At 39.4% G+C, this 27,000-nt stretch overlaps 1 protein-coding gene across 4 annotated transcripts in view; it reads right to left on the reverse strand.

Annotated features, from left to right (window-relative positions):
• Positions 1-25,717, reverse strand: part of SS18 (SS18 subunit of BAF chromatin remodeling complex) — a 43,916-nt gene extending 18,199 nt beyond the window's left edge. For 2 of the 4 annotated variants that reach the window (XM_066330253.1, XM_066330244.1), the window contains exons 1-5: positions 25,566-25,716; positions 21,996-22,072; positions 20,636-20,720; positions 8,517-8,670; positions 1,907-2,128 (exon numbers count right to left, since the gene is read on the reverse strand). In XM_066330253.1, the coding sequence (XP_066186350.1) occupies positions 1,907-2,128; positions 8,517-8,670; positions 20,636-20,720; positions 21,996-22,072; positions 25,566-25,634 (607 nt within the window). In that variant the 5' untranslated portion in view covers positions 25,635-25,716. Of the gene's footprint in view, positions 1-1,906; positions 2,129-8,516; positions 8,671-20,635; positions 20,721-21,995; positions 22,073-24,046; positions 24,267-25,565 lie in introns of all 4 variants that reach the window. The other 2 variants (XM_066330238.1, XM_066330230.1) reach the window with 2 other exon arrangements.
• Positions 25,718-27,000: the final 1,283 nt, after the last annotated feature.

Raw genomic sequence — 27,000 nt, forward strand, 5'->3', positions numbered from 1 at the left:
TTTGCTTGCATAACAGACAAGTTTCAAAGCCTTGCCCTAAAGAAACTGCACTCCTGCATTTATATATGAAGTGCTCTGTTTAGTGAGATGCTGAAACATTTTAAAGAATGTAATTTTTCACCCCACTGCCCTCTACTTCTGTGAAACCTCTGCAAAAGCCAGAACCAGCCTTGAAGCAGACATTTGGAATGGAAAAATCTCAGCAAAAGTTTGCTGTGGCCCTAATGGCAATGGTACCATTCTTCTAACTAAAGATTTTGCTCTTATTCTTAAACCTATAATTTGGTTAATACTGTTTTATTCTTTATTTCCCAAAGTCACTTCAGTACCATTATTTGTTCAGAACAGAAACCTTTTAAGTCTATTTCTGCTTAGTTTCTAAAGACCAATTACAAGTTTGACAGAGTACTGGAAACACAACAGGGGAACAGTATGAGGAAGAGTAAAGAATGCTACTTTGAGACAGAATCATCTCCTAAATTTTAGGCGAGTCACACAGAATTATTTTCTGTAGACTGACTTACTAGATGGTTCCCTCACTCATACCGCTACATAATTATTGCTAACTCTGCAACCAAAAAATCTGAACTGAAATGGCAGAGGGCTTTTTCACTCTTCTAATGTTCACAAAATTACTATGCTATGTATTGCCCAGAACACAGAGATAACTCGCCAGTTTACAGAGACAGTCAAAAATATTCCCACTTACGATTTCCTCTGCTATGTGCCCATCTATTGTTTCTTCCACTGTTGTACTTTAAGAAAAATGCTACTGACAATATGGCTGCTGAAGGCCTCAGACCTCCCACTTTCTCTGCTAGTAAGAAAAGTGCAGAAACAGCTTCTCTCATCATGACTTATTTTTAGCCTCCCATTAAGTTAGTCTTCTGTCTGTTTTGCACCTTTCTGTAACCTAATAATCAAACCAATCAGTATGACCTGGTCAGCCCATACACCTCAGAAACAAATGGTATCTACAAATAAAAAAGTGAAGCTTCGGTTTGCCATATGTCTTCTAGCAGGTGCTATGTACAGAACCAGTGCAGTAACAGACTTAACAAGAAAGCCGAAAATACTGATTGCTGACCTGTAAAGCACCTCTGTAAGAATATGCAGTACAAATACAACTTAATAATTTGTTGTGCTGTGACTCTAATGCAATATTTTAATTCCACAATGTCCTTGCACTTCAACAAGGACATCAAAACATCATCAGTTTATGCAACGGAAATACCTTAGATACAAAACTAGTTTTGATTTTTACTATATACACAAGGACATCTCATGAAAGCAGTAGGGAGTACCAGATTTGCTCCTGGAACTGAATTTTGCTTCTCTTAAGACTAACAGACATTCCATGCTAAAACAGCATGCAGCAGAAAACAAAGACTAACTAGGTATAACAATCTGAGGGCTATCTGACTTTGATTTTTCAATTTAATCCAGAGATTTAAAAGCAGAGATTTCATTTATCAACCTGAATGACAATAACACTTAGCTAGAAGTGTAAAGACAAACAGCAGTTCAGCTTATAGCTCATGAAAGTAGATCCATTCCCAGATTCTCATATAATACCTAAAAACAGTTCAGTGTCTGCAAATAAACAAAAAGTCACAGATACATGGGAGAAAAGAGATGTAGAATCCTCCACACACTGGTACAGAATATTCAGAGTATTCTGAGATGATCCTTCCATAAGGATCATTGAGCCCACGTCTTAGGTAAATAGCCTGTAGAGTGATTGAAGTCACAACCTTTGTGTTCTTAGCACCATGCCCTAATTAACTGAGCCAATCTTAGGGCACTAACACATTTAAAGAAGGAAATCTACAAGATAAGACCTTTAAAAAAATCTGCACCCAAGAGATGCTTTCCTTTTACAGAAGCTAACAAACACCTCGCTTACCTTGGTTTGGTTGCATATTCATGTTTGGTCTGGGCCCATAGTTGCCCATCGGCTGTCCCTGGCTCATTGTCATCTGATTCTGCACTGGCATGCTCTGTGACGATGGCACTGAGTGGTTATAGCCACCCATGGACCCGTGGCTACTTGAAGGCATATTCATGGAACTGTTCGTCATATTGAGTTGGTTAGGTCCAGGTCCTTGCATAGGCATATGGTTGGGTCCTTCAGGAAGAAAAACAGGGAAAGAAGTTGTACATTAAGCATCATTAAAGCAGGTGTAAACAGTCATACTGAATCACAAAACTAAACAGAAGTCATTACATGTAATTACATGAAAATAAATTTAAATGTGAAGTTTGTATGTGATTTTCTCATTTTAAAAATAAGAAAGCTAACAACAAAGTTCATCTCTATGAAATACATTTTCATTTTCTACGAAATACGTTTTTATATTTTTCAGTAGCTAAGGCTACTGAAACAAAGGTGAATTATCATATAGCTCATCTTCTATCCGTATCATACACTAAACTAGTGTTTTTAGTACTTGCATAACACAGCCTGGATTTTGTTCTGAATGGCAGAAGACCAGTGCAACAGACCGCTTGATAAGTCCATCAGAGCTGTAATTGTTACAATGGCTGTAACATTTCTGTGTATTCAAAAAACCCACGCTAGACAATTTTTTTTGAAACTAATAATTATTATTTTTAAATGCAGGCACATTAACATTGACATGGTGTAATTACACAGAAACACGGAAATATTTTCACTGGAAAAGACCACTACGATTGTCAAGTCCAGCAAAAAATTTAACACTGCCAAGCCCATCTCTAAATGCTAACTTAGGCTAACTTTCATTCAAATGATTATACAGTTACCCATAGAAGAAAGAGATGACAAGCCCTCCATGGATCATTGATACAACAGCAAAGGCTTTTATGGAAAACCTGTGAGCCAAATTCATTCTTCTTCAGAGCTGTTTTAATGCCCCTAGAGATAAAAATCTAACCAAAAGTTGTTCATGACCAGAAGACAATTCCTGAGTTTACCTCCCGGGATGGGAATGGGAACAAATCTTTGTGCTAAGACATCAAGAGGTTTTTTTGATATTTCAAACAGGACTTTTTAATAAGAATGACGTGTAAATAAAAAGCATTTAGCATTTGTTGGTAAACACATCACCTTTGCTGTGCATATATAAAAACAACCTTGGAAATCAGAGAAAGGTGTGAAAAAAGGAACAAAGAAAAAATGTTACAATGTGCTGCATCTTTTCTACTTGTAAGTAAAGTGGAAAATTTCAACACAACAGAAAATCAATGCTTTTGATTTCTAATGGACCTAGCATTGCAGTGATTCAGATAGCATGAAACAACATAGAATAAAAATGGCTGAAGAACTATTTAACATTTTTGATCATATACTGTATAGCCAATATTCTGCAACTGTATTTGCAGATTACTAGAGTGGGGGATGATGACTGGAAGGACAGTTATCAGTTCCACTTGTGAAGATGCAAAGGAATAGCAACTTGTTCATATACCCATGAGCCAACAACATCTTCTCACCTTCTATTTCCCTTCTCCCTGACAACAAAGGCTGAATTTGGATTATTCTCTGAATTCAATCTACTCTCAATGAGTATTTTAACAAATATGACATTACAATACCATCTGGTCAGTTTACTCATTACTTTAGGTGGAAGAAGTGAACAGCTACTAGAACGAAAATTAGTCAAAGGAGGCCTGGATATAACTACGGCAAGTAAGAAAAGTAGATGAAATGCATGGATTATGCCCATGACAAGCACCACATGAAGACCTGATGAAAATATGTGCAACCAGAGGATATGACAGACCTGGTCAACTGTAAACAAGGCAAATACTGGTGAAATACAGATTTCACCAAGAAGATGCTTCTGTTGCTAAACATGCCACAGGTTTTTTGTTAAGCTAGAAAAGTCTAAGAAGAGGAATCTAAAAGAAACTACACTAGTAGATCTGTAGAAAGGTACTGATTTGTTTACATATTTCCCAGTGAAAATTAAAAAGGAAAAAAAAAAAACCAAACAACCCCACACACCCCCTCTACCTTCAGATGCAAACAGCTCCTAAGTCCTCAGCTAATGAAAAAACTGCACTAATTTAGGGTAGCATGAAGGCAAAAATAAGGACACAGAGAACTGCACACGTCACGGAGACAATACTAACTGACTGAAACAAAAAGATGCAGAAGAAAAAGATAAAGATAAATGAACACGGCTACTAAAGCCAAAGTGAAGAAACAGAGCATAAGTTTAAAAATCTGTTTATATTCTTGCCCTTTTTAAGACACCTTACTGAAATAAACACAAACCTATTCTGCCAAGGAAAGTGTAAAAGCTGAAAAAGGTATCATACATGCAGTTCACTGCTCCTGCAAAGCAAGGTGAGCAGATTGCTGAAATGTACAAAGTCAGGTTCACCACAAATACAGGAGAAGTAATTCAGTGACTAGGATTATGCCCACAAGAGTACTACAGATGCCTGTACTATACTGCCTATACTGCCCCTCTTCAATTCAACACTTCCTAATTCTGTAATAATGAGAACATGGAGACAGTTTAAGTATGAAAAAGTGAGCTTGTCTCTAACCATGAGCTCAATCTTACGTAAAGCTACAGGGGCAAAAATCTTCCTAGTGTAGTGCCAAGCAACTATTGTAGAGCTGCTAGAAGACTACTTTCCTAATTAAAGGAAGGAATACACGAAGCTAGTGTAATAAAGTTACGGCCTGGGAGTGGTTTTGTTTCTTTCTGATTAAAAGAAGACGTTGCCAATGATAGATATCAGAGAGTTAGGCAAGCACTCAGGAGCAAATTTTTAAAATCTGGTAATGTAAGAAGCAAAACGAGGAAGGCAAAAACCATCTCAAGAGATAACTTGAAAAAATAAAACACCTCCTCTAAAAGGCTAGTTTACACTTCATGTCTCAGGTAGGAGAAACATAGGAGAAAGGACTCATCAGAAAAAGCTGTCATATGAAATGTGAGCTATATGTACTTTGTGTGGTCAAAATCTGGGGATTTTTTAGTGAGAAGCTAGAAAACAAAGACAGAGAAAAAGCTAAGTCCATAGGAACAAAAACCTTGCAAATGAAAAATAATAAAACACATTTTACATATAATTTTTAATAGATTGTCAAAACACTTCATGGAGTTCTCTTGAGTATACGGACAAAATAATTGATTTTCTTTTTTATATGGATAAATGAAATAGGAAAAAAGTACATGAATGAACGGTGAGTCAATCAATGAGGCATGAAGTATATACTCCACTTTAAAGTAACTGATTAAAATGCTACACATATATATATACTTATAATTAGATTTGTGTTACAATGAAGTTAGCAGAGTAACTATCTATCCTGAGTATAAACAGAAGTCCCTTTTCCCCTTAACCACCTATGCACAGCACCTTATCTCCAAGAAGCTGTAATCCAAACAAAATACATTTGAGACTACATTTGCAGGAAGGAAAGAGAATTTGAGAGAGCTTGCTGGGACCACACAAACACCTGTGTTATGGTTTACAAATGCTATTCCCCAATTTACCATTTCCACTAAAACACTCCAAACCACACAACTTTGCTTGCTCCCCTGTATCCCCCCCTTCCTGTGCTGGGCTGGAGAGGAGAACTGGAGGCACAAGAAGTAAAGATTACAAGTTGAGATAAGAACAATTTACTGGAAACAGCAATGAAATAAGAAAAAGAACAGTAACAGCAACAGTATTAATAACACTGTACATACAAGATGCAAAGGATTCACAGGCAATTGCTCACCACGAAGAATCCCTGACAGTATCCTACAGGTCAGAATAACCTCCAGGTCATGGCCATGCCTCCTCATAGCTACTGCAAAAATTAACCCTGTTCTTGATGGAACCAGGACAATGTGTTTTTCAGAAGGTCACCTACCAATGCCACAACAAACATCAGAGACCCCTACAGCTAATCTTACCTTTCAACTTTTTACATGTGAGAAAACAACCCCAAGAAATCAGGAAGACAACATGCACCCAGCACATCTTAGCTCATCATCTGCTACCAAACTCAGATCACCCTTACTTTGCATCCCATAAACTCAGCCAAAATAACTCTTCAGACAGCAATTTTTTTCACTATAAACCAGAATCTGTCACAGGTACAGATAACACTCAACCAGCTGAAAAAGGTTTGTCATGACTGTCCTCCCTAGCAAGATGATACAGACACACATTTGTCAGCGGATACAATTAAGGGCCTCAGAAACACTGCAGGTTCTGTATTAACCAGGACAAAAGTACAAGAAAAAACATCCTTTGCCCTTCAGGCAATGGAACATGTTTATAGCAGAACTTTAAAATTACTCATGCCCTGATGATCACCAGGCAGTTCTAATCCTCTCCTCAAGCCTTCTGCCCATACTGAGTCTATGGAAGTCTGCTCAGGTAATACCTGAAATCCTTAGCTGGCATTTTTAAGAGCCTGCATTTTATTCTTTCCAGGCTGGTCAACTGATGTCAGCCCTGGATTCTCTCAGTTTAAGATTAGTGACTTTACTCCTTTTATACAGACTGTCTCCACAGATTTTTAAGATTTTGTATCTGGTTTTTAGTACAAATGTTTATGTAAGAGTAAGTGCCCTAAAACCAGAAAGCAAATGCAGAAACTATTAGAAATACATCTCTGTGAAATACAGAAAGGCTCACAAGCAGGTAAACTAACACACACTTGAAAAGATATGTGTGATTCAGCTATACACTTAACAAGATGATTCTGTTTCCCTTTTTCCAACACCTACCTATGAAACGATTCTAGCATGTCTTTCCCAGATTAGAGATGCCCTCATCCTAAGCTGTTTATCTTCACATCCTCAGAGAAAACTTCAAATTGAGAAGGAAAGAACAGACATTCAAGAAAGGGAATATGTTGGAGGAAAGGCTAAATTAAAGCTTAGTTGGAAACTATTTACGTACCTGTCTAGGTGAATACCAAAACAAAGCTATTTACCTTTCGCATATTTTCCCAAGATCTCTTCCTTTATTCTACCTAATTACAAAATATGTATGTTTAAGGAGTGACTTCTTTCCCCTGTGGCTCTGCAGTGAAGTCATTACGCTGACATTGTGACTTAGTAATCCTTCTCCTTGGAAAAGATCACTATAATAACAATAATATGATTACACTTGAGGGTCAAAGAGACTGATTTTTGAGAGGCAATGCAACTCTCCATGGGAACTGATGGATCTTAGATGGATAAAGGACACCATAATCAGAATATCTCTACCCTACTTAGGGAGCAGCATATATTGCTCTTTACACTTCCAAATGCACACCATGATCAACACATATGATGAAACTAACTTCTCTAGATCTTTCATAGCACTTCTTACACATGGCCTCTGGAGGCTATTCAAGCTACTCTTTCAGAAAAGCCACCATTATCAAGTCTATTTTATCAAGATTTGCACAGAAATTAGAGACTACAGCAATTGTTATATATTTTGTTATTATTATTTTTGTATTAAGTTTTGCATAGTTATTACTGTGTTTGCTGTAAGGAAGGTTATCCTTGACACCAGTGAGAGATGAAGTTTCAAAGATCCTTTGACAGTAGTTTCCTTTCTTGAAAGTAACAATACCTCAAGGAGTTTTTGTGTGAAAAGTTTCTCCACATACACACACACAGAGGGAAAAAAAAAAAAAAAAAAAAAAAAAAAAAAAAAAAAAAAAAAAAAGGGATCCTGAACAAAAGCAATCCTGGGAATGCAATTTTAAGCTGAAAGCCATTTCACATGAAATAGGCAGTATGATTTTACAAGTGGAAATTCAGGAAAATAGCCTCTATATAAAGAAGTATGCTCTTCCATTGCCTACTCCACTCTGATCTGACTGCTAAAGGGAATAGTTACCCCGAAGCCAGTATTGGTAGGTACAGTGTGGAATTTTATCATCCTCCTTCTCTGCTTTGTTTCTGTCTTCCCAAGTACTTTTCTTTTTATTACAAAACAGGATGGCATAGCAACTGACTTAAAATTTACACCTAGAACAATAATCTGGAGGCCATTTCTATACAAATCCCTTACGATTCAACACAACTTCAATAATAAAGAAGACTGGAGATTAGTGGAAGCTGTATAAAAGCAATTTTTTTTTCTTTTAAACATTTACCCAAATCAGAAACAGTCTCTTTCAGACGTATCTATTTTATTATTATCTAATTATTTAGCTACAATGATTTCACATTATCTTTTTATGGAAGGATTTGTGTTCGCTCAGCCACAGGCCAATACCTTTCCCCAGTAAGCCCTCTAAAGCCAGCTGTACTGCATGGTTTCAAACAGACTAAATTTAGCCAGTTCTGTTCATCAGAGGAATGCTGTGTGTCAGCTACATCAAAGCCCAAGGGCAGCCTGATAAACACTGAATACAGGTCACGTAGCTCTGTAGCTAACAAACTCTAAGAGAGCTTGTACTCGGGGGCATTCAAAGCAGTTTTGTCATCAACAATCTAGTATCCCTTGAGCCCCCATGTCGTTTCAGTTGCCAGGCAACGCTGGTGTTAATGTCTTAGAGGAGAAAAACTTACCAGGCATCTGGCCGTTCATCTGGTTCTGCATGTGTGGTGCAGGAGGGCCCCCACCTACCATACCATCTGAAGACATGTTGTGCGAGCGCGGGGGTGGGGGAGGGCCGCTCTGACTCATCCCGCCCGGACCCATAGGCATATTCTGTGTGGGTGGCTGAAAGGAGACAGTTTAGTCAAACACGAGAAGCAGTTAGTCTGACAAATATATTATATGTACATATGGTACAGCACTTGCCTATATTGTTCAACGGCATAGGAAAGAAAGCCCTGAAACACATTTCTTTCTCTATCCGATACGTTTACCTCCTCCCAACGCTAATTCTGGCAAAATGCTTAACATTTAAATCAATTTTACATGAAGAATTGCATGCAGACAACATCACAGCACCTTTGAGCACCACTTTAAAATAAAAACACAAATCAATGCCTCATTAAAAAATTACAAACGAACAGTTTAAGATTGCTGGAGTCACTCCCTCACACACACATACAAAAGCTTTCATTCAATAGAGAAGTAAGTCTTCACTGTAATTCTCTCACATCAACTATTTGCTGCTGTTAACAGGCCTTGCACTGGGACAAAACAGGTACAACATGAGATGAAAGCCTCTGAATGCTCATAGACCAGCAAAAAACTTGCACCTGGGTGTGGTAAAACGCTAGCGATCTCTTCCCTGCTCTCCCCCAAAGCGATGAAGGCCTAGTTCATAATTCTGTGCCAAACACCCCCTACAGACTGGAAGCACATTAGTGCTGGCCTCCAAAGGTCCAGAGACAGCTGCCTAGAAAGGATGTTTTTGGCAAATTTCCTAATGAAATTGTGAGGAAAATAACTGAATAACCTTGAGAGTTCAAAGAGGGAGAGCAAGAAAAACAATAAATACAAGAGGGAATTTACTGGTAGGTTCTACTCATGGCAATGTAAGGAGACATGGCAACTGCTCGTAGCCAGCTTTTTCCTACTAAAAACACCTGTGAGACTCTACGATCCTCCTCACATACTTTAGCCAAGCACTTTCAGGGGAGTAAAAATCATCTCAGTGAGAGCAAATTCCTGGCTCTCTGGCATTTGAGGACTCTGTCTACAGGTAATAACTATTCATGAAACACCCTTCCCACGAGCCAACCACGCGTGAGTTTTTCAACATTTCTCCTCACAGACAGAACCAAGAGGGTGAACCCTAAGTTGCTGTCTAGCCCAGTCCCCGCTAATGCCTCCACTATTCATCAAGTTCATAAAGACAAAACACGATACAGTAGTAAGGAATGAGGCTTTCCCAGTGCGCTGGAGACGGTAACAGCAGGGTTACATAGACACACACACATATTCTTCACCCGCCAGGGGAGGGAACAGTAGTAATTTACTGTCTCAACATTTCTCCAAATACCTCAAGCAGGTATTATTTTCCCTGCAGTACTTTAAAAAATTCCTCAGGAAATTAGTGAAGGCATTTTTTTTTTTTAACAGGAAGAAAGGAAGGAGATGAAGAAAAATATATAACCAAGTAGGCAACTTCCCTTACTAAATTCCTTTCGTTCCTCCATGATGAAAAGAATGACATTTTACAAGCAAAGTTCCTTCCTCAGCCTATAGCAGAAGAGGGAGGAGGTGAAGAAAGTAAAAGTGAAAGGCAGCTCTACCCTCTGAACACTGTGACTGAAATTTTGCTTGTTCATTTTGCTTGTTCTTCCTCCACTAGTGGGAAATCAAGACAAGGCTGCTTCGCCTCACTTAAGTCTTCCATCCCTTCACCTTGCCTACCATCCTAATTTTGCATCTAACAGAACCCCACAGAAATTATCTAAAACTGATATACAGAGGAAAAAAAAAACCAAAAAAGAAAACAAACATACTATTTTTATTTTTATTTGGAAAGTATGTTCAGGAATACTAGCAAAACCAACACACTTGCTAACCCCTACATGAACAGTCAGAACTCAGAGCCCTGTCTCATGTCAGTCTCAGAGCAGCCCCATGCCAGCAAACAGAGAGAAAAGTCAAAAATCATCCAAGCTGAAATGTTTTTAGAATTAAAATGAACTTTTTGAATTCAAAGTATAAAACATTAGAAAATCCAATGAAGTATTAAAGAAGATTAGCTTATACCTAGGTTTTAACTATGCTGCATATAATATTGTGAAAACATGGGCATGCCCTTATCTGTGGAAAGATGGATGAAAAAAGCTCCAAGGATTATTTACACAAAACTATATATATTCCAATTCTATTTAATCTGAAGTTTTTGAAACAACTATCCTTCAAGAAAACCACTGCACTTATCAAAATGACAGCATGAGAGAGTGTAGACATGCAAGGACAGGGAAGAAAAAAGTGTTAAGAACTTAAGGTACAAAAACCTGCAAGAGACTTCACAAACCACAGGGAATTAAGACAACTGAGGAAGAAATGAAGAACACTCAAAAAATACTATCAGAAAGTAATTTATCAAGAGGAGCATCTGGATATGGAAACAGCTGAAAGACCTCTGTGAATCCATATCAGATTCTTGAAAATAATTCAAGAAAAAGGTCCAAGCTGCTAAAAAAATGCAATCTACCATTAAAAGAAAACTACGAAATTAGATGACTGGAAGGTAGACAAACACTACTTTTATTTATAAAGAAGTAGCAGGACCAATTCTAGGAATTATGGCTCTATGAGCATTGTTCTCTGAGCTACAAGTAAACTATGAAAATAATTATATATAATAGATTTCAAGGATGACAAAGCTGAGTTAATAAAGTCTCAATACAGTAAAGTCAAACTTTATAATTTACTAGAAATCTTTAAAAATATAAATTGAACCACCTAATTGCATAATTAACAAAAACTTAACACAAGGTTTTGACAAAGCCTTTTGGAGCAATACATTGTCCAGTGACACTGATCAGAAACTGCCCAAAGAGAAGTTCATGAAATTCAAGGAGTAAAGGAACATACAGAGATCTCCTGAAAATATTTCAGCAAATGTCAACATGTGAAGCTGCTGCAACATTACTGAAAATGTGGAAAAAAAAATAAGCAGGTGCCAAGCAATGTGGACAAATACATGGCAATTACACTGAACTGTAAACCATTTTCTTCAGAAAGAAGAAGTTCCTATTGCCATTAATCCAGAAAAAAACAAACCCTAACAAACAAGAATTGACAATTCAGACAGATTGGTGGGGAAAATATCCCAAACCAAAACAACAACAACAACAACAAAAACCCCAACAAAACTAACAGAAAACTCAAACCCCCATAAAAGATATTCAAAATACCTGTGGTCCCTTTCTAATTATTTTCCAAAATAATATCCAAAGTGAGGCAGAATATTAAAGAAAAGAATGCCTATGTATTTGATACCATAATACACATTCAATTTGGGCAAAGCAATCTCAAAAGGATATTGTAAAAATAGAAGGATTCTAAAGAGAGGCAATCAGTGATTAAAAACTTTGAATGTTTACCCCTGAAACAGCAAAAAGGACAGATGTTTTTTTCTTTTATTGCATATAAAAGAATATAACGTAAGAGAACATGACAGAAATGCAACTTAATGTATGATACATACAAAAAGTAGATCATCCAATTTATGGTTTAACAAGAAAGAAAACCTCATGAGAATAGTCAGTAAATTGAGGAATAACACTGAACATACAAGACACCCCATAAATCACATAAACCTGAGGTATTCATTAACACAGTATGCTAGAACTAAGTTTAAATAAGATTAAGAGATAATTACATAAGTATATATATGCAATAGAAACAATTACATAGAATATTATATAGGAATTTTTTTAAGAGCATTACAAGCCTTTTTGTCAGATCGTAAACCAATCACTACCTGATAGTAATTAAAATGAAATGTCTCCTGCAGACATAATTATTCCCCAGTGGAATTCCTCCAGAGTATTTTTCTAGTGGATGCAGACAGAAGAAAACAAGAAAAAACTGTTTTTAAATGGCAACTTCTTGATTTCTATTGGACTTGATCCAGACTTTTACACATTATAAACTTTTTTAAATTAGCTTTAATCTAAAAACCCCACAACAACAAAATAACCCCACCCAGATACATAAACTAGTTTATTTAATAATTTTTATTCTTTACAGAAGTTACAAAAAATTACTTTCTCCAGGAATATGCACTACATATAGCAAAGACATTTTAAAATGTAAAATGATAACAGAATATTCAAAAGAAACAGCCCACCCTTTGTGAAAGAAAAGCTACCCAAAATGAACCCTAGCCATTAAGCCTACATATGAAGGGTGAATGACATCCAAACATAGTTAGGGTTAACAGAATCAAAAGAAAGGCTACTTCCTTTCTTTTGCTGGATGTGTGACGAAAGGAATGAAAATTAAAATCACTGCTGATTTTATTCCAATTATGTAGTAGAAAATGTTAAATATTTTACTATTGGTAAAAAGTAAATTAAGAGTTAGAAAATGCTAGCTATAGCTTCACTTGCTAAACATTTACAGGCACTATGAGCATTTAAAATTTATCAGAGCATAAAAAAAATAATTATAAGCTATTAGTGAAACTCTGGAAATCTGAACTGGAAAAAGACTGAAACTGACCCGATAGCGGTAAAAAAAAAAAAAAAAAAAAAAAAAAGAGAGAGAGAGAGACAAGAAAAAACCCAAGATTTTAACTGACAACTTCCAGCAGAGTCATACTAAATCCAGAAGTTATTTGAAAGCATGCATTAAAGACAGCTACGCTGCATTTTTTGGAGGATTTTCTTTTAAATAATAAAACAGATCGAATGCAAAACACAACAATAGCGGAAATGTGCACCTGAAGATGGTAAGATTTTTCTTACCACCAACAGCAGGTTCACAGATTTGTTTATGGAACATTTATTGTTATAAAAACTGAGGTGGAAAACCAATTCAGTCACGAAAAGAAAAAGAAAAAAAAAAAGAAAAAGAAAAAAAAGAAAAAATAAAGAAAAATATAGGAAATACTGTCAAGTACATTAAAACACAGTATTGCTAATCAATACAACTAGCAACAGATAGTTAAACTACACTATCAAAAATACAATTTCCTAGAAATTCTCTCAGAATAACAATTAAAAGCTACAGGAAATGCAAAGATAAATAGCCTTCTTTTAATTCCAAGAGAAACCCAGACTCAGGGTTTAATCAATCGTCTTTGTTTTCAATTCTCAAATACCATTTTCTGCAAAGCAAAACAGCCCTTCCCAGGGGGTACTCTGCCCTGCTCATATCACATTGCTGGTATCACAGGACCTGTCCCAGTCTCAGAGAGCAGTACTCTGTTGATAGCTGGTGATGGCACCTGCGGAGTCTTACTGAGGTGTCAGACTGGGAAATAAGATCATAAAGGAATATGGTTTTGAGATTTGAAAGAGCAGAGCTTTAACTGGGTTACAACTCCTCTTCTGCAAGGCACAGGGTATTCTAGTACTGAGTGTCTTATATGAAAAAATAGAGACCCTGTATCAGTTCTCAGCTAGTGCAATATTTGGGGGTAGGGAGGATTTCTACAGGAAAAGCATTTACAATCATGTCCTAATAGTGAAGTTAATTATAAATTTAATTTGTGCTCTCACTGTTAAGATTACCAGTTGTGATGTTCAGAGTAAGGAATTCTAAATTTAGAATGACAACCAGTTTCTACACCTTGATTTACATCAGTATCTTTGAAAACCAGAAAAATTCTGACTTAATATTTGAACAAATGTTAAAATAGTGTATACAATGTAATACTTAAACATTCTGTTTAAAGAGGAAATTGGAATCTTTAATTGTTTCAAATTGCTTATGTCACTGCATAAAAATATTTCACTGTCCCAATATTGTTCAAGAACATTTTAGCAAACTAAATTTAACCCTAAAATATCTGATGTCCTCTTAGCAATAGCCACTCTGGTACTTAAAAAATAACTCCCCAAAAATTCTTTGGCTTTAGTGGAACTAAAACTTATTTACATCAGAAATTTTAAAAACTATGAATTCATACTGGTTTATTTTAAGTGACCATTAATAAGTTAACTGTGGATGTCAACACACAGATCACTGAATTATAGAAACTAGATTACTTCTGAGGTGCTCTATAACTCCCCCATAAAAATGCAGTTTCTATCTGTCCTCAGAAGCTTTGTGTTCCACAGCCCTTGCCTCTTTTGCTTTTAAGATGATTTAATCTTTGGTCTGATATTTACAGGTTTTGCTTGCATTAGGCAGCCTAAGAGAAAAAAAATTAACCTCTATTCTAGCTAAAAGGCTTTATGTAAACTCAACTAAAGCCAAAAGAATCCTGCAGAACCCTCACAGCAAGGCACTTGGGACAGAGCAAAACCATACAGACTCTGCACCTATGTTACCAGACTGCCTGGTATGGCTCTCATGAAACTGCCTGCAGTTGAAAAGGTATTTATTGTGCAGATACTGCACTACAGAGGGAAAAATCACATCTTCGAGTATGAAAGAATTACACTTTAGAGCATACTCCTCATTCAAACTGCCAGCGATTTTTACTGATTTCTAAATCAGCCACAGAAGTTCATAGGCACAAGTAGTTTTTGTGTACAGTGCACTAGCTCCCCGTGTGGACACACCTGATTAACAATACATGCTAAGTAGCTTACAGAACTCAGAGCGACCCTCTGGTTTAAAGTGGCAGCCAGCAGGCTCTGAACTCACTCCTAACATCCTAACAACTTCAATTCCCATATTTATCTTTTTCTCAGTGCTGCTGCTAGGTTAAAAAACTCCCTCCCATGACTCTTCATTTCCAACAGCACCCTTTTAGCTGTGCCAACACAGCTGCCTTTTTCTTTTTTATAACTTAAAACACTTTCAATCTTAAGAAATTATTATGTTTTTTTCAAAACAATTTAACATTTAATCAGAGCAATTATTCTTCAAAATCCAAGCTCCAGTAATGACTAATAGCTCCCTTGTCTCTTGACAGGAAACATTCAACCTTCCTTTTGTTCTGTTCTTTATTAATTCAGTTTACAAACAGTTGAACTTGAACAGGGCATGGACTTGTGCTCTGAAAGGCTAATGCAGAATTATGCACCATACTGCACATACCAGAAAACAGATTTTCTGCTATGCTACCTGTCCTGCTTTCTGCTGGGATAGAGTTGATTTTCTTCCCAGTAGCTGGTGCAGTGCTGGGTTTTGGATTCAGCAGAGTAACATTGATAACACACTGGTGTTTTAGCTGCTGTTAAGCGGCACTTACTCTTAAGTCAAAGATTTTTTGGTTCCCCAGGCTCTGCCAGCAAGGTGTGCAAGAATCCAGGAGGGAGCATGGCTGGAACAGCAGAGCCAAACTGCCCAAAGGGATAATCCACACCCCAGAGCATCAGACTCAGCCTGGGCACTGGTCTGTGGTTTTACTGTCTCATTTTTAATCACAGTTATAATCTTACTGTACCACTTCATTTCCATTATTAAACTGTTCTTATCTCAACCCACAGGTTTCTCCTTTTTTTCTGATTCTCCTGCCCAGTCCACTGCAAGGGGAAGGAAGGTGTGTGGGGTGACCAAGCAGCTGCATGGCACTTAGCTGCCACCTGGGGTTAAAGCACACCACCACCATAGCTACCAAACTTTCCAAGGCATTTGGTACATAACTGGACAAAAATCTCATTAATTCAGGATTCCTCTCATCATCAGTAACAAAAGTTTTATTTTAAGGTATGAAAACTAAGCCATATTTTTATTCACAGGCTGCCATATTGCTTTTTTTCAAGAAAAGCCAAGTCAAGGTAATTCAATTAACATGTATTTTAGATAACTTTTATGTTCAAAATAAAGGCTACTAAAAAAAAAGAGTGTGCAGCCCAGTCCTTAAGACTCCAGCTTTTTTCTACAACCACATACAAGTACATACAAACCACAGCTTGAACATTACCCCTTTGAAAAATAAAGTGGATAAAAATGTCTGAGTTTTCATTGTTTAAGTGAAACAATGCTTATACTGAAGATTCCTATTTAGCCTGCAGAGCTCCACAAGTTAGAATCATTAAACATCATGACTAACACTTCATGAAAGCTTGTCTTCAAGTTAATTTTTGGAATTATTTTATTAATTTGTGTATGGGTGGTGGTTGTCTTTGGTTTTGGTTTGAGAAGTTATTTTGTATTAGTTTGGTTTGTTGTGGTGTGGGTTTTTTCCTATCTCTTGAAGCAGTTGCTTTGGAAATAACCAGAATTTCAAAGCTTGTATATATTAGGTGTTTATAAATGCAATCATTATCTTATAACTAAAGCGGCACGGACTCCTCCCTAATCTATGTGACAAGTTTGGAACAGCACAAAATAAGGGATTTCACAAGCCGTACAAGAAGCTTTATTTTTGAAAGAAACAGCTAAAGAGGTTTTTTTTTTTTATAATCAGAAAGTTTATTAATAACCTTTCTAATATTATGAAATTTAGAAAAACTATTGAATGCAATATCCATGCTCACCTACGAGTTGGGCAAAGTAAGTTTTCTTGGAGGTCATTACACGTACAGACTGTAAGCAGTACTGGAAGAAACTGGCACTTTCAACATAAAAGAAAGCTCTATGTTACACAAGTGAGTAATAATCAGAAGCACTTATTTTCAACATCTTCTTGAAATCTACACCAAAATCTCATGCTCTGCATGCTGACAGAATGTAGATAAGAAAAACTGAAAAAAAAATCACTTTCTATACTAAAAAAAACACCCAAAAAACCCAAACCAACAACAAGAACAAAAAAAAAAAAAAAAAAAAAAAAAAAAACAAAAAAAAAAAAAAACCAAAAAAAAAAAAAAAAAAAAAACCAAAAAAAAAAAAAAAACAACCCACACACAAATGTTCCCAATTAATTCCTGCAGACATCAATATCTGCCCATTATAAAATGGAAAGTTTCCCACTACATACTAAATAAAGTGATGGTCATGGGTTGTTTCCTTAGAAATATTTGACAAAATGAAGACATATAAGAGAGGGAAGAAGTCTAAGTAAGAAAGCTGGTGTTTTCTTATTCAGTAGTCTTCAATGACGTTTTTAAGGACACTAAAACACTTCAGAAAACAAAAAAATACAAGTCAAGGAGAATAAAATGCTTGTTCTGCAGTCTGAAATTCCACGTGTTTAGAAACACATACACAATACCTCACCACCACTTTAACTGTATCTTCACTCCCTCCAGTTCAAGGGCATCATATCTTGCTGCAGCCTCCCTCAAAAGCAGCACCAGTGAAAAATCACAAGAAAACACGTGCTCCTCATGGGGCAAAAGCCCTTTTTGGGAACCTAGCTTATCCTAGAAGGTGATGGTAAAGAGACTATTGACTGTGATCCAAGAAAAAGAATACCTGCCACAACTCAAAAAGAGACAGCAAAAAGCTGCATGAACTTCACATGTGAACTTAGTCACTGCTCTCCTCCACCTGGGAAGACACCACATAACAGCCCTGCCCTTAATAAGGCTGACAGTCACACAGCTGAGAAAAAGACTGGTTGACTCAAGATCCTCACACTTTGCCTTTTCACGTGAAAGAAGGGGTCTTATCTCAAGAGTAGTAATTTTATGTTCTAGCAGGCATACAAGACCACAGGAGCTTTGTGATGACACTGGATTTTCGAAGTTTTCCTAGCTCCCTTCACTCACACGCTGTTTCACCTTAGCACATTTCAGGTCCCTGTTATATAAACATTTCTCTGCACAGCACCCTTGAGTCACTACGTTTTTTGCCCTCTAAGGCAATACTAGAGTTTCAGAAATTACATCAGTCATTTCATTAGAACAGTGAATTCTGAAAGACAAGAGAAAAGGCATAACCGCTGACAACAAGCATTTTTCCTAACAACATAATGCATTAAGTGTAAGGAATATTCCTCGAGGACACAATGAAGTTCTCATGAGGTTCCAGTAATTTCTGCTCCTAAGAAAAATTTCAATGAACCTGGTCATTTATGTCTTTTGTTCAGTGTGAATGGTATCTGAACAGAAGCATTCTCTTTCCAACCTCATTTTAACACATAACTACTACTTTTTATGAAACGCTTTAGAAGTTGTAAAATTTCTTGAGCATATATTTCTTTGATGAAAACCATAACAGAATAAAATTTAAACAAAAAAAGAAAATATAGTTTACTAGGGGGAAACAATCTTCCAGAAATGAATTGGTTGAGGCACAACTTCAAGAAGCTCTCCAAACTCAGGGTCTCCTAACTTCTGTGGAAAGAAACTGCAATAGCAGCATCATAAAACTGATTTATCTTAGTATTAAAAGTAGTAGATGTTTACACACACATTCTCTTTCTCTGTATTTAACTGTTACCATCCACACCTTGAATTTAGTAACACTGACCAACAGCTGATACACAAGCATGGTGAAGAGAATCATACTACTTCCAAGTCAGCATGAGACTCATCAGCTCCTATATGAAAAGCCAGTGGAGGAAAAGACTCTGAAGTAGCTCATCTTCCACTGAAAAAAACAGATACGACATGTTCCCAAATTCTCTTAGCTAAAATTTTCTAGGATAACAGAAAGAATTTAAAGATTCTTTCTTTATAAATAAAGAATATTTTCCTTTAAAGCCCAACAAAAATCATCTTGTCTGATTATGCTACAGATTAAGGCTGAAGATCTAAATTTCATTTAATATTTTTGAAAGAAACCCAAGAAGCTGCCTTTATTCCCTTCCTCATCTGTCCAAATGACACTCTCCCTACCCACTCAAACACACACTGTGCTATTTTTCTCAGTACCGTGGAATATTCCTGACACTGAAGATCAGATACATCCTTCTGTCCATATCTGCAAAAGCCTTTCCCAGCCCTGTCTTCACTTCAAGAAGAGAATGTCATCATATTCAACTTTAACAACAGGGCTGTCCACCAGAGACTAGGATAAGGTCAAATTCATTTCCAGTTGTCATCAGAACCAGGATATGAATTAAGCTTCCAAAAATGTATTAGTTGAGGAACACACACAGCTCTCTTAAAGGTTTCTCTCCCTCCCCCTCAGCTACAAGCATGGATTTTTAAAAAAAGAAACCACTACAGGCACAACAAGTTGGACATAATGAAGCACTGTTTCTATAGTCCTCTAGGTACCAACTAGAAAGGATGCTACGCTAGTAGCAATGATTGGAGAACACCTCTCCAGAGACCAAAGAAAAAGTAATTCAATTTCAGTTGGTGAAAACTAGTATCTAGGAATGGCTGTTTTATAGACATTCTTTTTTAGCTTCATATTACAGAAATGAATCAAGACTATATTAATTCAAGAAAAGTCTTATTACCAAAAAACAAAGAACTTCCTTGTGTTACTCACAATGAACTCCCCAAGCTTTCTGATTAGCACAAAAAGCAAACAGATAGCAAGCTATTTTAACACCGCTGTTTCTTTTCTTACTGCTGCATAAACCATGGAAAAGGGGAAAAATTTGAGGCATCTTATAAAACAGAGTTCAAGAATACAGCTTCAGAAAAAAATCAGACTAAAAAAAGACAGCAGTTAATATCCATGTGAAGTGATGCAGTGTTTCAAGGGTCTGTGGGCCCTTATTTCTTTCTTATTATCAAAATCTACCTTAAAAAAGGTTGTTTTCCTATACAGGAGAAAGGCAAAGAATTTGAGACTCACCCAGAAGGTGGAAAAGCAGAAAAAATTTACCCAGCCTCATTCCACTGGGGCAACAAAATGGATGATATTCTAGTGAAAAATAAAAGGATAATAAAAAAAAATTAAATTCCCTCACCTTTCCCCAATCTAAGAGGAAAAAGAATACTGTTGTAGGAGTTGACTAAGAACTATACCAGTACAGTTCTCAGCTGAGGGGGGAAAAAAATGTTGTCTTTGAGGTAGACCAGATAGTTAAGCACTGCATATCTAATTCACAGTAAGAGTCTAGAGTTAAACAACTCAGATTTTAAGTAAGACCTATCAGTGAGATTCCTCCAAATACAGCATGAAGAGACAGCATCATGTATTTATTGTACATGTATGTACAGTAAATCAGAGGCCAAGTGTTTGGTCATTATCTCAAACATTTGGTTGGTTGGCTTTTGGTTTGGTTTTATCCCTTTTTTCCCCCCTTTAGGAATCCAAATGACATATATTCCCTATTTTTACACAATTTTGTACTTACTGCTGGTAGTAGAGACTGCATGTTCTGGTTGGAGTCAGCTATAGTGGCTAGGTAGACCAAGTTCGTGTGCAGCATCTGCTGGTATCTATCAAAATACACAAAGCAAAACGAATCTTAATTCATAAATACAATGACATCAGACTTTACTCTAATTCCACAAATGTAAAGAAAGCTATTTATGTGAAACAAGACTCAAGAAACTTACAAGAGTACCATTACTGTGAATCTTAAGCCTTTTCCTCACACTTACCCATTCCCCCATCTTTCCCAATGTCTTCATCATCTCTGTGCCCATCTCTACTACTGTCTTGCTACAAAGAAAATCTTAAGCTGGGTGACACTGTTCTCATCTATTTCACTTTTGGCTTTAAACTAAATCACCAGAAGACATACAGGGAGTGTGTTTGTGTCTGGTGTAATTTCTATTACAAACACTAGAGAAAGAGAGCTGTTTATTATGTCCCCCCATTGAAGATATAGATTTATGTGAATTGTGACCATATTTCATCAGGACCCCAACCTTTGGAAATTTGCTATGGAATAATTTTTCTGCTAGAGAACCACAGTCCTGATTCTCAGTACTTAGCCCACAGTCACAAAAATAACCTTGACAGCCGGAGCAGATTACAAGTACAAAACTAACTACAGGCTTGCAAACAAAAGCAGCCCCTTAAACCAAAAGCACCTATTTTACTGATGATTCCCTTCCTATTCCCAGACTACCAGTTCTCTTGGCAAGGGACTAAGATGTCCTGTCTGCCCATATTTGCCTGATTACATGGGTGCCATCATCACCTCATGCCAGAAAAGAGAAATGGGAAAATACCACTCCTTACCAATTCACTCCTTCTATATAGTTCTCTCAGATCACACTCTGAAGGCCCCACTAGACAGCAAGCCCATGATGGATATTTTGGCAAGCCAAACTCCTAAGAGAAGCCTGTTTGTTCTTGGGCAAGTGAAAAGCAGGTAGTTTTCAAGCATGCCAACAGGAAGCAGAAAGGTCCATTCTCCTACGTGTTTCTGAGAACTTTTTAAACAAAACAGGTATACCTCTTTCTGACAACACAGAGGAAAAAGATCTTTGTTATACAGTCCTTATGTTTTTGAGTACCATTATCACGACATCAACTTGCAGTATCCAAGTTGCAACAGTGACAGAAGTCACTGACAATCGGTGACAGAAGTCATATTCATAGAGCAAATAAAACCCACCCCACACAAAAATTTCAAGTGTAGTATCTGTAGCAATATGTTTCTTCACAGCACAGTTCTCCTGTAAGGTAAGCTAAACAAATCAAGAATGATGACCTGGATGGAAATTCACCCAGTTCACAGTAGATACGGATTAAGGTCTTACTGAGAGCATTCAGACGTCTTTCCCTTGTTCTGATAGTCCATTATACACTGGATAAGATGGTTGTTTTCATCCAACATCTGAAACAATAAAGAAGAAGTCTGAAGTAAATTTCATATCTTTTGTGGAAAGAAACTGAAGGTAAGTTCGAGTCTTGAGTAATGCTACTCTTCTTAGTTTTAAAATGCAACTAAAATGTTATCCAGGAAGTTCTACTTCACCAATTATTTACAGAACACTGTTTTGCCCTCATTTCCCCCCTCTGATTAGTTTTACAGGTTTTGACTTAAGGGTTTCATAGCACTACCATCAGCAGCTACATTTATGAAGCATCCTGTTCAAATACCTATGCTGATTCTGCACCAAGTTCTTAGAAAGTTTTAAAAGTTTTCTGCATTCCTTCATTTGGTTGCTAACAAGAAATTCACTTAAAAGTCTATGCCCCAAGTTTCCCTTCTCCTGAAGCCCGCAACTGCTTATAAATTTAATTTTAAAAGGCACTGATATTGTTATTGATAAAAAACTGAGCTGACTAGATTTGTTCAAAGCAAACGCACTGGAAAGCCAGGTGATATTTACATGAAGAATCTCTAACTAAGCTGCATTTTATAAATATTTGGTATAATGGCACATTATGGTTTAAGAATGGTATTGCCCAATTTAGTGTATCCACTGAAACATTCTAAACCATGCATTCCTCTCCCCTCTGGTGGGGTGGAGGGGAGAACTGGAGGTACAAAAGGTTAAGATCACCAGTTGAGAAAGCAAAAATTTATTGGAAATATCACTGAGATAAGAAGCAAACAAACAGTAACAGCAAAAATACTAATAATGGAGGGTATAAGAGGGCAAATGATTCACATACAAGTGCTCACCACACAGATGCCCCAACAATACCTGACCACACCACATTATGTGACTCCTTCCCCCATCCCCAAAAAACAAAATGAGGTGCTATAGAATAACCTCGGGGTCCATGCCATGGGCCCACCTGGCTACTGCAAGAATTAATCCTGTAATGGCCAGAACTAGGACAAATGGACACAATAAATCTATTATACTTCAGAGGTGTCCATGAAAATGAACACCTATTAAATAATTTTCTGACCACAAGACAGTAGTTCTAAAAATCATGGGAAATTGCCAATTTCAGAACTTTGTACAAAAAGTTCATGAAATCAGAGCGTTTCAAGCTCTGTAAACAAGAACAAACCCCCACAACCTGGTCTCTTAGAGTGCATGTGCCCACACCCATCTTTTCTAGCTCATGCCCTGCACTCTAAATGGTCAAGATTCAGTAGAACCATGGCTAATCTGAGCCACCAGCCAAGTTATCTGAGTCAGTTTAAGGAAATGGAAAATTTACTGCCAAACGCAAAATTTTGCATCAATTTACTCCTTCGCTTTCTCTCACTGGAAAGCCAGTTTAGATCACTTTACCCAGCTGCTGAATTTCACAAAACTAGCAGAATCTTAAAACATCCCACAGATTCTCTCCTTCTTCCAAACATGGTTGAAACTAGCCGTGACTAGACTCATCCTTCCACAAGGAAAGCACAATATCCATTCCACATTCCACAACCTTTATTTCCCTAACAAATTCTACAGGGAGGGGGGGAAAAAAAAAGTAATGACATTTGTTTTCCTACCATGTAATCCATCTCTACTATGTATGAGTATGGAGTCAGAAACCTTAGGCAGCTCACTCAGGACTTATATCCATGTAAGAACAAGCCAGCCAGCCAAGTTTTCTTAAACTCTAAACAGTAATTCACCAGAATGGACTAGAATGATCCCAGTGCAAGTATTCTGCCTGAAACTGCTGGATCTGGAAACACATTCATTAAGCACTAAACACAGACATAACTGCAGTATTTTCAGCTACTGTGTGAGCCTCAGAAAACAGGCAAAGCTACGACTGCACTCTCTGAAGAGAATCACAAGCCCACTGCTACACTGGTACACAACACATGTACTAACTTTAAGTTTTATCAGAAACACAGTGGCCATTTTCACCAGGAAAAAAAAAAAAAAAAAAAAGAAAGAGGTAATACCTTGGATACCAAAGTCTAATAAAGCACTTGCAAAGGATGCTGTGAATCAAGGCTCTCCTCAGAGTATCTCCCACAGTCCTGAGGGAAGCAGCAGACTCTTAAGGCTTAGCAGACAAGGAGACCTTGAGACTGCCCATTAGGTGGTTGCATTCTTCACTACAGCCATGTAAGCCAGACCTCTGGGGGAGGAAAGGGCCGGAGGGGGGCAGGAATGCTAGGGCTAAGAGGAAAAGGAACAAGAAGGTATATAACTTTATCCTAGGTGGGGCTGCAGATAACTATTTAATTGAGTGTTTGCTGATAGAAAATTGAAATCTACCATCAAAAGAGAATTTAGTTTCCAGCTGGATGAAGACACCTTCATGGCTTCTGATAACTTACGTACATCACAAAAATTCTCCAACTTTAGGATCTTGCCAGTACACCACCATCGAACTAATGGTTTGACTACAGCACACGAAAAACTTAATCATCTGTATTCTCCACGTGCACCCAAGCATCCTGAAGTCTCTATTGACTACCTTTGTGCGACTTTCCACCCAGTGGGTATGCATTTTTCATCTGCAATTCCCAAGCACTGACTCCTCCTACAGTACCCTGGAGGTTCCCATTAGAACTCTAGGGTCTTCTTTGAGATCCACCTGGGTGCAACATCTGCTTTACAGAAGTTCTAATTATTTACTAAACCAGAGACTAGCTCTATCTACCCAAAGGACTCCTCTACATAAGGAGCTGGTAGCAATCTGAAATCTGTTTGATCCACGGCGATCTACACCAACGATGGTACGAGTCTTCAGTGAAGTTTCCGATTATCACAGAGTTACCAGTGAACTTGAACATGCTCCTTTGTTGCTGCTGATACGAAACACTGTGAATTATTATAAATCCTGTACATGCTTTTCTTGGATCGCTTTAGCGAGTTAACTTGCTCCCTCCCACAAAGGCTTAGGTGGAGTCGTCCGGAGCCGCTGTCATTGGCTCCGAGCGCAATATTCTTCAATCACACCTCAGGTTTAGTGGGAGGCAGCCTTAACTATCAGGTCGACCAAGTTTGGGAACTGGAGCCGCCTCCTACCCCGCAGCGCGCAGAGTCGGGCACGGGGTCTGGAACAGCCCGGCTGCGGTCCCACTGTTAGGGCCCCTCCGCAGAAGGGACTTACTCGATTCCTCCACTTTCAGGCCGAGTCCTGTCGGGTGAACTCAGGCCCGCGGGGGCGATAGGGGCAGCCCAAGTAGAGGAAGAAACACGAGGGCTGGAGAGGCCCAGGGACACGGCCCGCCTTCGCCCGGCGCCTCCGCCGGCCCCGGGACCCTCCAACAAGTGTCCAAGCGCGCAGAGAGCGGCGGCGCCTCGCCGGGCACAGCGAGTGCGGCCCGGCCGCCTCCCTTCCCCGCCGGGGCCTCGGCGCTCCGGGCCTGAGCCGCCGCCGCCCCCGTTCCCCGCGCGGCAGGAAGCGGCAGCTGCAGACCCCGGGGCCGCCCGGGCCGGGCCGCGCCCGCCTCCTCGCGCCCTCCTCACCTTCTGGATGGCGGCCGGCGTGATCTCGCCCTTGCCCCGCTGCCTCGCGGCCGCGAACGCCACCGACATGTCTGGCGGGTGCCGGGAGCCTCCGCGTCCGCTCCCGCTCCTTCGCGCGCGCGCCCCGCGGACCCAGCGGCGGCGGTGCGCGGGGGGGGCGGGGGCGCGTGCCCGGTGGGACGGCCCATCCCCATCTCGCCCGGGGAAGGGGTTAAGGAGGACCGGCGGCTCCTCCCTGGTTTTCCCCCTGGCGACGGGGAGCCTCGATGAGACCGCGGCCGCCCCGTACGGTCTGGCCAGAACAACTGGGCCGAGAGCCGACGGCGATCCGCTTCGAAAGTGATCCCCCCACAGAGCCTTGTCACGCGCCTTTCTTGGCTACCCCCTTTCCCTCTGCCGCGTTGGTACGCTCCTGCCCGACGCGCCTCATAGCAGGGAAGTGGTACGGCCGGCCGGGGAGAGGTGATAGCGCTGTGGCGCGCACGTTGCAGGGACCACGCTCGGGCTGTGGCGGGCGGCAGTCTCTACTCCCCCCTCTGCCCAGCGCCGCAGTTGGTTGCACCCGGGCGTCCCGCTCTGGCGTGGGGCGGGGCAGGAGGCGCTGGAGGGAGGCGCCGGGAGTTGGAGGGAACCTGCTTAGGCGTCCGGGGCGTCTCTCATGAGGGGAGACTGCGGGAGCTGACCCGGCTCGTCTAGAGAGGAGACGATTAATTAATGCACGTAAACGTCTTAGAGGAGGGTGCCAAGAAAGTGGTGCCCAGCGACAGGACAAGGAGCAATGGCCATAAACTAAAACACAAGAAGTTTCCACTTCAACATGAGGAAGGACTTTTTACATGGAGGGTGGCAGAGCACTGGAACACGCTGCCCAGGGGCTTTGGGCGGCTTTCCCCGATGAGTTGGGCCGCTGCGGGTTCCCTGCCTTGAGAGTGAAACAGAGCAAGAAGCTCGGCTGCAAAATTAAACTGAAGTTACAGACCGTGGAAGTGCTGGAACCAGCCTTGATTTGTTTCAGTGCTGCCACTGGAGGGAATCTCGGTGTCGCCGGAGAGCGTCAGGAACAAGTTCGCAAAGTCTTAAGACAGTTTTTGGAAGAATGAAGAGTTGCAACGGGCAGTCGGTACAGGGACATTCCCCAGCCAAAGCATTTTAAACCTGCTTTTTCCGGGACACATCCGTGGCTCAGCCTGTGTGCATTCCAGTGCCACACTCAGGCTGTGGGTACAGAATTCCTCGCCTTTCGCCGGCTGGTGGCTGCTCTTGCAGCTGGCCGAGGTGTGTGTGCCTGGCAGGACACCGGCGACCCGGTGACAGGATCCCACAGCCCACGCCACAGGGCGTCAATCTTGATCCTTGCTCGCTCTGTTTCCCAGGGCGGAAGGCCCTGGCTCTTCCCTCCAGCCCTAGCCGGCCCTTTTGGTCACAGCACGCGTTT

This window comes from Sylvia atricapilla, chromosome 1, assembly GCF_009819655.1.
Source record: "Sylvia atricapilla isolate bSylAtr1 chromosome 1, bSylAtr1.pri, whole genome shotgun sequence".
NCBI classification, from domain to species: Eukaryota; Metazoa; Chordata; class Aves; order Passeriformes; family Sylviidae; genus Sylvia; species Sylvia atricapilla.